This window comes from Cydia amplana, chromosome 1 (genome assembly GCF_948474715.1).
Source record: "Cydia amplana chromosome 1, ilCydAmpl1.1, whole genome shotgun sequence".
NCBI classification, from domain to species: Eukaryota; Metazoa; Arthropoda; class Insecta; order Lepidoptera; family Tortricidae; genus Cydia; species Cydia amplana.
Window position 1 is genome coordinate 20308849 of NC_086069.1, and position 14138 is coordinate 20322986.

The following is a 14138-nucleotide window of genomic DNA, read 5'->3' on the forward strand; positions in this document are numbered from 1 at the left end:
AAAATCACAACATATTCATGGCGTGCAGTATTGTAATTTAAACCTAATATACCTACTTCATTTTTTTAAACAAAAATAAGAAAATAACATAACAGAACTATCTTAAATTAAATTATCATGGCAATGTATTTTACCCAGATTTTACCAGCCGAATATAAACATGTAATATCGTTTATACCTAAACAAGTCGATATAGTGTTGCAACCGATTGCTCCTCAAGCTCCATTTCTAAATCACTAGATCAGTAGATTGAAGTAGCTAAAGATTCGACCGTATCTAATCAAGTGCAATAACTGCTAAATTCTATTATTTAAATAGTGTCTATGCAGGTAGATACCTTCACACTACGTATGTTATATTTATATTATATTTTTGGTGAAACGTTTTTTTTTACAACTTGCTTTATTTACTTGTATGTGATATTATGATGTTTTAAGTCAAACCGAACCACACCGATGTTCAGATATTTATTAGTGATATTTTTTTGTATTTATCTCGACGAACGTTGTTTATTTACGAAGTGCTTGGGTTTAACTTATCATCTCATCATTTAACTAGGATGGACATTCAAAATAAATCAATGTGATATTGTATATGATATTATGCTAATGGTGAAGCAACTTTTAGAAAAAGTGTGTTTTTGATATATAATTATTTATTAAATGCATTTATTTAATGTAATTACTTAATCAATAGTTAACGTTTAAACCAATGAAATTGCAACGAGAGTATTGTATTTTATATTAAATTTTAATAATTTATTAAACAAATTCTAGTTCTAATTTTTTTTCTTGTCTTAATTATTAAACATGACTAATGTACTTAAGTAGAAAATTATGGGCGTATTCTTAAAGTTTATATACCGATTATTAATGAATTTTGTACTTAAAACTTATATCCGAAATCCGAATGTTGGCCTTATAACGGGTTGGTGAAATAATAAATACCATTTATCTTATTTTTACTTTTTATTTCAAAGATTATATAGATAAAAATAAATGCGATTTGGGTCACATTAATACAAAATTACGTATAAAAAACCTTCGTTTCTATTGAGATTCCCATTTTCGAAACATTTGTAGCAACAAAAGAAAAAAAGAATGGAAAAAAACATGTTCTACAATAATATTGTCACTACCCGTCGTAGTTCTTAATTCTATTGATGCTGCATATGTAATTTGTACGAACTTTAAACTAAAGAATATATTTTGTACTGCATATAATAATATTAAACACGAATGCATTACTTTAGATAATAAATAGAAAACTATAAATCTAATCTAAACGGTAGGTATATTTTATTTACACAATATTTACATAAAATTACGTTAACTTTTCAGTCTTCAAAATTCGTTGAAAGTGTCATATTTGTCCAAAAACAACAAAGTGAACAATTTATTAAACCATATATTTTCTGCTTGATCGACACAAAATAGGCAAGTCATTAGTTTACAAATCGAATTATGTGGGCGCCCCAACTGTAATAATTCTTTCGAATTCAATGTAGGTGCTGTCATAATTATGAAGTCTAGGCGTTCTGATTGTAGTGAATGTATCCATTAATCTATATTGTAGAAGGCATAAGGCAAACAGAAGATAATATACATTCTGGTTGTTTGTCGAACACTTGGAATGTAACTACACAATAGCTTATTTATATGAGCTAGTAAGTATTTTTGTAAATGCAATATGTATATTTAGTAAAGAGTTAGTTGGCAAAAACGGGGTCGACGCAAAATGTGTCAACACCAGAGATGTGACTTATTTCAAATACTTGTATTTAAAATGCAAATACAAAATGCAAAATACCTATTTTGTATTTAAATACCTTTTGAAGAAAACTATTTTGTATTTTATTTGAAATAGTTTTTGGGACCTATTTTCTATTTTCAAAATACAAAATACTTTATAGTAGGTAATGTAGGTAAGAGTTACAATCTCTTCTGATGTTACAATCCTGGCAACTCTCTCATTCTTTTAACATGGAACTGTTGAATCTGTTTAGTAACGTCGCACATGACCACAAGCGTAGCGAGTGGTTAAAAAAGTGGAAAGTGTTGCGAGGGTTTCAAGGTACAAGAGGAGAACAAACTTTTCTGCCCTGATGAAACACCAACGAGACGTTTTCATCACACTAACGAGAGGCATTATACTAGCTGTAAAACATTACAAATCTAAATTAATGCTTTTAAAAATTGTCCGTTATAAACCATCATCCATCCATCCTTCCGGTTAATATGAGCAAACAACTAGAAATTTGCACTTTAGATAGAGGATGATTGACACTGTTTTCAAAGAATAAAGAGTCTTTTCAATTCGGATATTCTGAGTAATACTTTTTAATTCAGACTAGGTATTCACTATTCAGAGTACCTTTTATCGCAAAGTATTTGTATTTTTAAAAAGTATTTTGAAAATACCTATTTCGTATTTTGTATTTTAAATACAAATTCAAAAACTATTTTGTATTTTGCATTTGAAATAGTATACCAAGGAAGTATTTGTATTTTGTATTTAAATACTTTTTATAAAGTATTTTTCACATCTCTGGTCAACACGTTATGTAACGACGACCAAAAACGATTGTATCGGAGCTGCATACCTACAACTGCACAATAATGAACATGATCCGTCTCTATAATGTCGACGTGTGAATTAACCATCTTGCTGTACACTACAAATTAAGAGGTAACAAGGCACACCGCCTCTATGAGGAGGTATGGAAACTATAAAAAACTATTTGGTATTCCTAAAGCGGAGCGCCACTACAAAATAATCCGCATACAGCATCGCGTATTAGGGCCAAAATGGGCTCAATGGGTTGGTCTGTTTTGGGCGGGGTACCCTCCAAATTGTAAACTACACCACAGCCTCGTGTCACCCGCCACACTAGGTGTGCGTCGCGGATATGTTCATGTACATGTGCGCGCCGTCGCGGTCGTCGCAGCGGCCGGTGGGGGCGGGGCGGTCGCGCGGGAACTTCATGCGGAGGTGCGTGCTGCTGGCGTCCGACTCGCAGTCCAGGCGCTCCCGCGACGCTGAGGTTTCGCGCTCCACTATTGTTGCCATGTGGCCTCTGAAAGGTAAGATGTTACTTCAGTATCGATAATACTTTAATTGATATATTTATAATTAACTATTAGCTTTTGCCCACGACTTTATATATCTCCGTGGAATGATGACCATCATTATAAAAACTAAGGTGTGTCCTTAACCGGGCCTTAAACAATCTCCGACTCCATACCAAATTTCGACTAAATTGGTTCAGCGGATTAGTGTTGCAAATAAAACTCCGGTCGAGGTTTCAAGGCTAGCAAGCCTTCTGTAGCACTATGAAAGCTAATTTCTGCGAGTCTGCCAAGGCCTGATAAATAAAAGACGGCGTGTGCGGAGTAGTACGTATATTTCTAGACAGATCGGCCTAGCTTCGACCCACCCTCAAGTACAATTCTATTAATTTGTATATACCCCCATATTCAATACCTAACACCTCCACCCTTATTTTCTAACTTATGCCAACTAAGTTAATAAGTACATCTATGTATAGATATAGTATTGACTGTTAGTTTACTTTGGTTGCAGGTGCCAAACAATACGGTTAAGTTATTAAGTTTTCCTTAAGGCTAAAGCAAGTTTACAGTTGGAATAGGTACCTACATGTTTTAATTGAAAACAAAGACTAATACTATTATACATCTTATAAACATAGCATGCATACCAAAGACGTACAATCGTGTTCAAGGAATATTTATAAATTGAACTTTTTACAGTAAGGCACAACCGTTTCCTACAAGTATAATGAAACATAATTCTTACATGCTTAGGCGAAATTAAAACTTATTTTAATAACGACAAGGAACGTATACATGTTTGCATGTAAGACAAAGCTAGGTATAACAGTAGGTACACAGGTGCTAGGCACCAACTTATTTATCTATTATTAATGCTAATTAGAAATACATGTATATTAGGTATAATGAGCAAACATTAGAAAGTCTCTAGATACAAAAATATGAAACATCACTAAAAGATGTCCTCGAAACCGAAACGTCTAGGAGGATTCACCATGGGTCTCAAACGCTCGGCCCGCGTGCGTTCAGCGGCGGCGTCCGGGTCGGGACGCTGCGCCAGCTCCGGGTTTGACTCCGGCTCTGCCCGCGCGCCCTCTGGTGGATTGTTTACCTCGCGACTGACACTCTCCGCCGACCCTGAACTCGACGCCTCCTCGCTTGGGACCAACAAGGGCGTCCGAGCCGGTGGATAACTCAATGCCATATTACGCGGTCTAGGCTCCCGGACTTCCCCATTTGAATCGCGTTTTCTTAGTTGATTTATATGCCGATGTGTAACTCCTAAAGAACTAGCTATTGTGTAATCGGTTTCCCCTATCCGTTCCAATACCTGTCCAGCTTCCCACTTGCCCTGTGAGTTCCCTACATTGTACCGTCTATACCATACCAAGTCGCCTACGTTGAGTGCTCGCTGCGTTCCTCCCGCCGCGTCCCGCTGGCGGCGTTGAAGATCGGTAACCCTCTGTTCTCGATCGGGTTTAAGACAATCTAACCGGGTGCGCACCGCACGCCCTAACAGAACCTTAGCCGGACTCTCGCCCGTGGTATTATGGGGGGTGTTACGATACATTAATAGGAATCTATTTAAGGCCGTCTCTGTATTCATATTCTGCATTATCGCTTTATTAATTACACGCTTACACAACTTGACCGCGTTTTCAGCTGCACCATTAGAGGCCGGGTGGTATGGTGCTGAAAACAATTGTTCGATTTTATTATTTGAACAAAAAACTCTAAACTCCTCACTCGAAAACGGAGGTCCATTATCACTCACTATCTGTTTAGGCAAGCCGAACCTAGCAAAGTAGTCTCGTAGTTTTTGAATTAATATTTTAGCCGTTGAACACGACATTTCTGCTATTTCTATCCATTTAGAATACGCATCTATAAGTACCAAGTACTTTGTTCCAGCTATTGGACCTAAGAAATCTAAATGAATCCTAGCCCAAGGACGACTGGGGTATGGCCAGGGGCAGGGTGCGTGGCGCGGGGGCGCCGCCGCTACCGCGGCGCACACGGGGCAGGCGCGGCACATATCCTCCACGGCCTCGTCCAGGCCGGGCCACCACACATAGCTACGCGCCAGCGCTTTAGTCTTCACGATCCCCATGTGCGAATCGTGCATCTCTCGCAAAACTCGCTCGCGACATGCCGTCGGCACCACCACCCTATGACCCCACATGACGCAATCAAGCTCAGTATATAATTCTGATTTACGATTAAAAAAAGGTTTTAATTCTTTTATGTCTGTATCTTGGGGCCAACCGTCCCGGATATAACTAAGAATTCTACCTAGCAATACGTCGTTACGAGTTTCTTTACTTATCGCATTATAATCCAAAAGCATCGCGTCAGTCGCAAAATGTAAATAAGTTTGTTCCGGACCGTCCTCATCTACGGAACCCGTCAACTTGTGTGCCGCTATGAGTCGCGAAAGGGCGTCCGCGGTGTTATCATCCGATTTTACATATTCTATATCAAAGTCGTATGCCGATAAAATTAAGGCCCAACGCTGCAAACGGCTCGCAGTCATACTAGGTATACCATAACCTGGTCCAAATATGCTCACGAGAGGCTTGTGGTCGGTTTTCAACGTGAACCGCCTACCGTAAAGGAACTGGTGAAACTTTTTTACTGAAAATATAATAGCAAGTGCCTCTTTGTGTATTTGACTGTAGTTGCGCTCGGCCGGTGTGAGCGCTCGTGAGGCGTAGGCGATGACAGTGTCGGGCGCCCCGCGCGCGCGCCCGCGCATGGCCAGCACGGCGCCCACGCCGTAGGGTCCCGCGTCACAGGTGACAACCAGTTCCCGTTCCGCGTCGTAATGTCCTAAAACCGGCGCCTCGCTCAACAATTTTTTTATCGTGTTAAATGCCCTATCCTGATCGACCGACCACGTCCACTTCCTTTGTTTCTTTAATAATTCATATAACGGAGCTAAAATTTCGCTCAGGTTTTGTATGAACTTTCCATAAAAAATTATCATACCGATAAACGACTTAAGTTCGGAAACATTCCTAGGTCGGGACATTGTTAGAATTGGTGTAACTTTGTCTTCGTCTACCCTAACCCCATTTTTGTCAATCACAAATCCCAGGTATTTAACCTCTGGTACCAGAAAGGAACACTTTTGTTTTTTTATCTTTAATCCATTTTTACTTAATCTTTGTAATACCCGCCGAAGGCTACATAAATGTGAATCTAAAGTATCCCCCGTTATCAAAATGTCATCTAAAAAAAAAGTCACGTTAGGGATATCTTTCAAAAGATTGCTCATGATTCTTTGGAATATACCCGGGCTAGATGCGAGACCGTATACTAAACGCTTATACCTAAACAATCCCCGGTGCGTATTAATTACCGTTAACTCTCTAGAACCGTCGTCTTCCAATATAATTTGATTGTAGGCTTGTGATAAATCTAACTTAGTAAAATACCTACTACCGCTAAGCTGGGAAAACAGGTCTTCAATTTTAGGAATCGGAAATTTATCTACTAACAAAACGCGATTCAATGTGGATTTGTAATCCGCGCACAACCGTAACGATCCGTCCGGTTTATTTACGATTACCAATGGCGTGGCCCAGTCCGAGTGCTCCACCGGCTCGATGACGTCGGCGCGCAGCATGGCGTCGAGCTCAGCGTCGACGCGGCCCTTCAGGGCGTAGGGCAGGGGGCGCGCGCGGCAGAACACGGGCGCCGCGTCCGGCCGGACGCGCAGCCGAGCCCGCCCGCCGGTGAACGCACCCAAGGTCCCATCGAATATCTCTTTATGCCTGGAAATTACATCGGATATTTTATCATCACATATTACATCATTCGTAAGAACATTTTCGCATGAAGACAGCTTAGGTATTGCAATATCTAATTCGGCTAACCATTGCCGCCCTAATAAACTAGTCGTACCTCTCTGATGGACATATAAATTCAAATTTTTATCTATGTTTTTGTACTGCACATTGCCTACAATAAAACCTAATAACGGTTTCGTTACGGTACCATCATAAAACTTTAAAGACATATTACATGGCTGTAACGGTACATCTTTAAACAAGGTGTCATACGTCTGTTTACTTATACATGTTAAGGCTGTACCCGTATCAATTTCAAAGGTCATTAACTTATTATTAACCATAACTTGTATCCTTACCGGTTTGTATTTGTCGAGGCTCATTTGGTAAATGGGCTCCTCGCTTCCTTCGTTTACCCCGAACGGTATCTCCTCCTGGTCCAGCTGGCCATCTTCAATCACCCAGTGCACCCGCGAGTTTCCCCAGCTGTTTCTAGCGCGACCACCGCGCGCTCCGCTGCCGCCGGGCGTGGCCGCTGTTCCCGGCCCACGGGTGGCTCCGCTTCGGCCATAACCGGCTGAAGCCCTTGTACCGCCACCCCTAGCACTACTTCTAGGCGAAGAAGAGGCCTGTTCGCGTATTCCGTTGGCCATGGTTGGACACATGCGACGCAAATGCCCCTTTACATTACACCGACTACACACGTAACTGTTAAATTTGCAGTGAGCCTGTTCATGACGGAAATCACCGCACGCCATGCATCCCGCCGCTGCCGAACGAACATTATGTACTGCTGCAGTCTCTGTTGTCGAGCCACTTGCGGCTGCCCCGCCGCCTCCCCCCTCGACCGCTACCGAATCCCGCTCGGCCGCTTCCAGAGATAACGCTAATGACACTGATTTCGCAAAATTTATTTCACCTTCCGCAAACAATCGCTGCCTTATAAGATCACTTGACAACCCGCACACAAACTGATCACGCATATTATCGTCTAACGTCGTTTTGAAATCACAAAACCGTGCCATCTTTTTTAACTCCGCCACGTACTGCGCCACTGTTTGACCTTTGACCTGTCGGTACTGACGAAATCTGAACCGTTCTGCTAGCACCGAAGGAGTTGGTTGCAGATGTTTTTCCATTACCTCCACAACTTGTTTAAAGGTCAGCTCGGCCGGCTTCTTAGGGCTACACAAATTCACCATTAATTCGTAAGCTGTCTCACCGACTACCGAAATCAATGTCGGTAACTTCCGCTCATCTTTCACGTCGTTGACGACAAAGTAGCTCTCCAGCCTGTCACAGTATGATCTCCAGCTACCACTTTGGACGTCGAACTCCCTGATTTTCCCCACCGACATTTTGATTTAAATAATATCCTCGTCAGCCACTGATAAATAAAAGACGGCGTGTGCGGAGTAGTACGTATATTTCTAGACAGATCGGCCTAGCTTCGACCCACCCTCAAGTACAATTCTATTAATTTGTATATACCCCCATATTCAATACCCAACAACTCATAAAATAATTTAATTGGAAATTAACATTTACCACCAAAATTTTAAAGTTACCAAATAATGTACCTGTTCTGATCTTGTTTAGGGTGGCCGAAGGTGGTGAACTGCGGGCAGCCGTTGAGCGGGCGCGGCGGCGGCGGGACCAGGTAGTCGTCGAGCCGGCTGTCGTGCTCGCTCGCCGAGTGCATCGTCAGGGTACTGGCCGAAATCTGGACGAGTCCAAGTTATATGGGTAAGTGCTCTTCTACATTACAATCAATATTAAAACGAACTCTTGATAATTAAGGAATTACCGTGAATGAATTCTGTTTTGGTCTTTATACAATTGATAATACGAGTCATAAAATTAAACGCGAGAATAAATCAAATTAAGTATGTAGTTATTTTACAGCTAATTGGCCCGGAGCCTAAAAATTACAATAGTGTCATTCTGCATAGGTATTTTTAAACGTACCTATGTTTTTTTATTGAGCAGTGTGTAGCTAAAACACGGTTTTAACCGCTGCAACAGTTAATCCGTGGATAATGTAGGTACAATACTTCACAACTGGTAAGTAGGTAGGGACTAGACCACATTCACGGATTTCGACGTGCATCATGCATCTGAGCACCTAATTATGTAATTGTAAGTGATTATTATGAAATACAAAATAACTCACAATAGATCTCGCCTTGTCGTCATGTTCTGACTGAACGCTGTTGGTCTCCGCCACACTGCCTCCGCTCACGGTACTCAGGCGCCCAGATGATGATGAACCTTCACAAAAACATGAAACATTATTTAAGGAACTAAAAGAAACATTCAGAAAAAATATTTCGTATTAATACATATAACCAACTCACTGTCGCTTAAGCTGCTGTTGGGGCGCGTATTTCCTTTCCTTTTTTCAACGGATCCATTTTGGTCGTGATCTATAAAAAATATGTTATAATTAGAATGAGAAGTTAAAAATAAAGATCTAAAAGGGTGAGCATATTTATTTAGCAACTTACGTTTTTTGCCTTTGGAGAAAATTTTCTTTACCCTCTCGAACGGGGTTGGCCTTTTCAAATTGTCCTTAATTCTTTGTTGGATCTTGTCGTACTCATCACGCATTTTGTTAAGCTGCTCCTGTTTCTCTTTTAAGGATTGCTGCGTCTCATTCCGGTTCTTCCATTCCATAACCAGTTTTTCGACTTCAGAAATAGAGAATACATTGTTCTTAAAATCGTTTATAATTTCCGCTAACTCGTCTTGTCCGTTTAACGGGAACATTTCTTTCCCTGATTTAGCGCTACACCTATCTTTGGCATTCAAGTTTATTTGGCTTATGTCACTGGTGGGAGTTTCTATGTTAAAGTTTTTGAATTCTTCGGTGGGTGAGTAAAGGAAAACGTCGGACTGCTGAGGCATGAGCCGGGAGCTGTTGGCATACAAGTTGTTGGGTCTGAATTTAGGGCTCTCCACTTTGATGTTGGACGGCTGGACGAGGTAGTCGTGCTCTATCGCCTGCTGGATCCTGCCGGCGGTGTCATCGTGGAAAGGAATGTCGTTTTGGTAAAGTTGCTCTTTCATCTTTGGTATTTTCAGGACGGGTCGTTTCTTTTTGTTTTCGCTAAGTTTGTCTAAATTGTCTTCCAAGGTTTGAGTGCATGCCTCGCTGAAGGGGTCGGTGGCCGGCTCTTCCACAGCTTTCGCTTCGGGGCTCGTGGGGGAGTCGACAGTGTCGCACGTTTCTACAATTCGTAACTCTTCATCGTGGTTGATTTCCTTTTGGTCTTCGTCTTTGTCGCTTTCAGTCATATTTTTTAAATAGTAGTACATATTGGAGAATTCGTTTATTTTCTAAAACAAATGGATTACCATTAGACCATTACACATTTTAAACAAATGGGTTATTTTATTTATCATGATCAATTTAGTTTAGTTATTTGGTTGAATATTAACTATAGATTTGCTATACAAAATACTACGTATCGTAGTTGGTAGATGGATGAACCTTAAAAATAGGACGAAAAATTCTAACCACGAGCAACAGAAAACATTTAAATAAAAGTTTTGGGGAAAGTGTTGGTTACCATATGGTCAGCCAGCACGTCGGCGAGCTTAGCGTGGTGGTGGTCGCGCGCCAAGTCGGCGGGCGTGCGCTGGCGCACGTTGCGCAGCGCCACGGCCGCGCCGCCGCCCGGGCACTCCAGCAGCTGCCAGCACAGCCGCTCCAGCCCAAAGCGTGCCGCCCAGTGCAGCAGGGTGGGGTATTCTTCGCCGCCTGACGACAAATGTGTGTTTTGTAGAGAGGGACTCATTTTTGGAACACCTCTTGAAATTGAGAAACTCGCGCTAGTTTCACGAAACCGGTCATCAACGGACACATAAAGCGAATCGCCGGTAACAGCATATTCAGGACGTCAATGACCACGGTAATTTAAAAGCGACCTCGGAGGATTTCCTACGTCTATTACGTCTTCTGCTTTATCGGTGCCGTGGACGAGCATGCTAAATTATAAAAGCGCCCAATAAGTTTTACGTGGATCGATCTACATACTACTTTATTTCGAATACGTTCAAATGAATTATTATATAGTAGATTGGTACTTACTTGATACATCAGCCTTAGGATTAAACTGCTCATTAGAAACGAGCAAGTTGAAGTGTGGAGGAATGTTCTTCTGGAATGCGCTGAGCATCCAACTGTCGAGCTGCTCTTTACTTGTTGTTTTAAAACCTAAAGTCTGAAATAAAAAGATAAATTGAGATTACAAAAGGTCTCTAATGAAATATTTAGGTAGATAAACTGATATTTAACTCGGATATTGTGTTACCTGGCACATGAATTCCAAAGGGTGATCCGACGCCCTCAATAGCTGGTCCAACTCTCTAAGTCGACTTTCGCATTTGATTTGCCTCCTTCCTAACGGCTGGCCGTTTTTGCTGACTCTAACCCACACCAGCATAGATACATCCAGACACGATTCTATAAGGAAACAACGAGATTAGTAAAGTTAGACCAAGCAAAGTTTTCAGTGATTTTGATAGCCCAGACTTTGCAAGTGTTATTTTAAACGTCAAACTGAAATTATGACGTCTAATTAACACCAAATACTGTTACTTATTCTGTGATTTAACACTTGCACACTGGGCTATCAAAATCGCTGCCAACTTAGCTTGGTCTAACACTAAAATACGTGTCAATTGTTAGCAATTGCGGTATCAACACGTTACATAATTCAAGAGTTCATTTTCTCAAGGTTATTTTGGTGTCTTTTAATTACGAGTATTAGTACCTACCTGGAATGTCAAATTGCAGCGTATAAGGATTCCGCTTCTTATACGTCGGTATGTGGATGGCTTCCCCTTTCTTGTCGACGATTATCTTGATACTGTCCTCTTCTCTGATTGGATCGTTGAGCAGTGCTATGACCCGACTATGTCCCTAAATAATGAGATTGTGTTATTGTAGCTTTCTTTGAGATTCTAGGTATATGTTGGTGGAAAAGCTACCTATATAAAACTGTCGATGTTACGTATTTCGTAAACGCCAATTATTTGATGCAGTGTTGATCGAGTTCTCAAAGGCATTAAAGTTTTAAAAAGCTCCTTTCTTAGTCCTGCAACATTCCTCAGAGCGCCGAATAGCCCGTATATCTACGAGTAGGTATTCAGTTGGTATGACCGAGTGCTCTGAGAACTGCTGTATTCTTAGCTCGTTTTCTTTTTTGATTAACGTTCTATCATACTTCTACGTTTAACAATACAAGTTTCTTACAATTTTGACTTTCTTCGGCACTATAGAGAAGCTGGTGCGGTCGGTGGCGGTGTCCTTGCAGTCCTTGGTGCGCAGGATGCCCACGGCGGCCGTGAGGAACGTGTCCACGAAGGACGTGTCCTTCTCGCGCACCGACATCATCTGCCACTGGTCTATCGTGGGGTAGTCTGTGCAATAATCAATCATTTGAATGGCTTTGTATAAGGATTTGCACTGGGCACTGGAGGCCTTGGTCACTTTTTCTTAGTATGACATTTATTTAAAGTTTAGGATTTAGATTATAATAATTTCATATAGTTGTCTAGCGAGGTTATTCTTTATCTTACTACTATTTTACCGTCGAGGAACCATAGATAGGGTAGGCATCAACCGTTATGCGGTCGCAATCCTACCTACAATTTGTAACAGTTGACTTACTATCTAATTAAACGATTGGAATTCCGAATATTCCGATTATCAGTTTCTTACCTTCACAGTTGTTCGCAATAACTTGATTCTTTTCGACGCCTAGCAGCATTACCAGCACCTTGTCGACTTTGAACAGCGTCTCCATGTTGCTTTCCACCTTCAGGTCCGACATCTTGGTGGCGAGGTTCGGGCACAGGATCACTATTTGAAGCTGAGATTTTGAAAGTTTCTCTATTTTCTCTTGTGAGTCGCTGGCCATTAGCTCCTCCACAGTTATAGGCGTCACTCTAAAATGTAAACATAAAATTGTTACTTAAATGTACGCTAAACATTTTATTGAAAAGGTATCTTTTATTTGAACGTTAAGTGAATCTATAACCTCTAACTGAACGATTTGCCTTGGCATATCAGAGTAAAATAGTCGCCATGTAGGTAGAGTCAACCGTATGAATAAACAGGTTTTTATATTTAAATTTCCAAAGTATGTATATTTATTATGTATCCCTTAGGTGCTTTAAGCTGGGTGCTGGGAAAAAGATCGGCAAAATTACATTGTAGAGCTTTTGCGAACTTTAGTAGAAGCTTTTAAAGATAACTTGTTTAACAAGAAAATCCGAACCCTACGATGAAAACAAACATAAAAAAACATCAAACGACATTGACATAAAGTTAATTAGGGACTCTTTTGGCTCGTTTACAACATTTGAAGGCGAACGATTGGGCGTGTGCCTATTGTTAGCAACGAAATATTATTTGTGGCGTTATCTAGTTTCATAAAGAGTTGAGAAGTAGACCTCCAGTGAGTTCTGTTACAAACCTATCGATAGGTAAATAGGGAGTTCCTACCTGTAGTGATGGCGGGCCCTCTGAGACATGATCTTGTCGAAGCTTGCTACGAGGTAGTCTGACCAGAGCGCGCTCTCAGGCGAGCCTGAACTCCACAGGATCGCGATGTCTTCCATCTCTGCAATGTATTTAAAATTAAAATCTTTTCAAACAAAACACGGCATTTCTGCATTATTTTACCATGGCATAAAGAAATTCAATCAAGTCACGAATAATTTTTGAAATTATCGACAACATCTCATCCGTGATGATGATGAACCTCATTTATATTCTTGTTTACCTACTCGTACGAATAGGTAATTATTTATTTAGTGTATACCTATGTATGTATAACTAAATTAACTAAATATTTATGTTATTCAATAAAACAGGCTGCGATATATCCTGTTGCCACATATGTAAAGTGCACTTATAGGGTCCATGTTGGAATATCATATTTCCCGCAACAATCTGACGATTGAACTGTCGTAACTCAATAACGTCTTCGTCAAATTGGAATAAAATAAGGCTGAAAGGAAGTGTTGTATGGGCATAATGGATATGAACGGAGCCGTTCACTCCGTATCGGCGGGTCACAGCACCAAGTTCAAGTCACCGAAATTAACTCCATTTAAACATTTGGTTTGATAGTAACCATAAATATTTACTTAGAACTAGCTTTTTATTAAATATACTAGCTTTTGTCCGCGACATCGTCTGTGTAGACTGGTGATGATTATTGATAAAAATTACCCTGTGATGTCCTTCTCTGGGCCTCAAATT

The 14138-nt window shown here is 40.6% G+C and overlaps 1 protein-coding gene across 3 annotated transcripts in view; it reads right to left on the bottom strand.

The window, feature by feature from the left end:
• Nucleotides 1-2812: 2812 nt before the first annotated feature.
• LOC134649701 (phosphoinositide 3-kinase adapter protein 1) overlaps nt 2813-14138 on the bottom strand; it is a 40039-nt gene continuing 28713 nt past the window's right edge. For all 3 annotated transcript variants that reach the window (XM_063504537.1, XM_063504531.1, XM_063504545.1), the window contains 12 exons: nt 13377-13494; nt 12591-12817; nt 12123-12289; nt 11645-11789; nt 11179-11330; nt 10956-11088; nt 10435-10625; nt 9370-10201; nt 9220-9288; nt 9036-9133; nt 8443-8585; nt 2813-3076 (listed from right to left, as the gene is read on the bottom strand). In XM_063504537.1, the coding sequence (XP_063360607.1) occupies nt 2890-3076; nt 8443-8585; nt 9036-9133; nt 9220-9288; nt 9370-10201; nt 10435-10625; nt 10956-11088; nt 11179-11330; nt 11645-11789; nt 12123-12289; nt 12591-12817; nt 13377-13494 (2462 nt within the window). In that variant the 3' untranslated portion in view covers nt 2813-2889. The remainder of the gene's footprint in view (nt 3077-8442; nt 8586-9035; nt 9134-9219; nt 9289-9369; nt 10202-10434; nt 10626-10955; nt 11089-11178; nt 11331-11644; nt 11790-12122; nt 12290-12590; nt 12818-13376; nt 13495-14138) is intronic.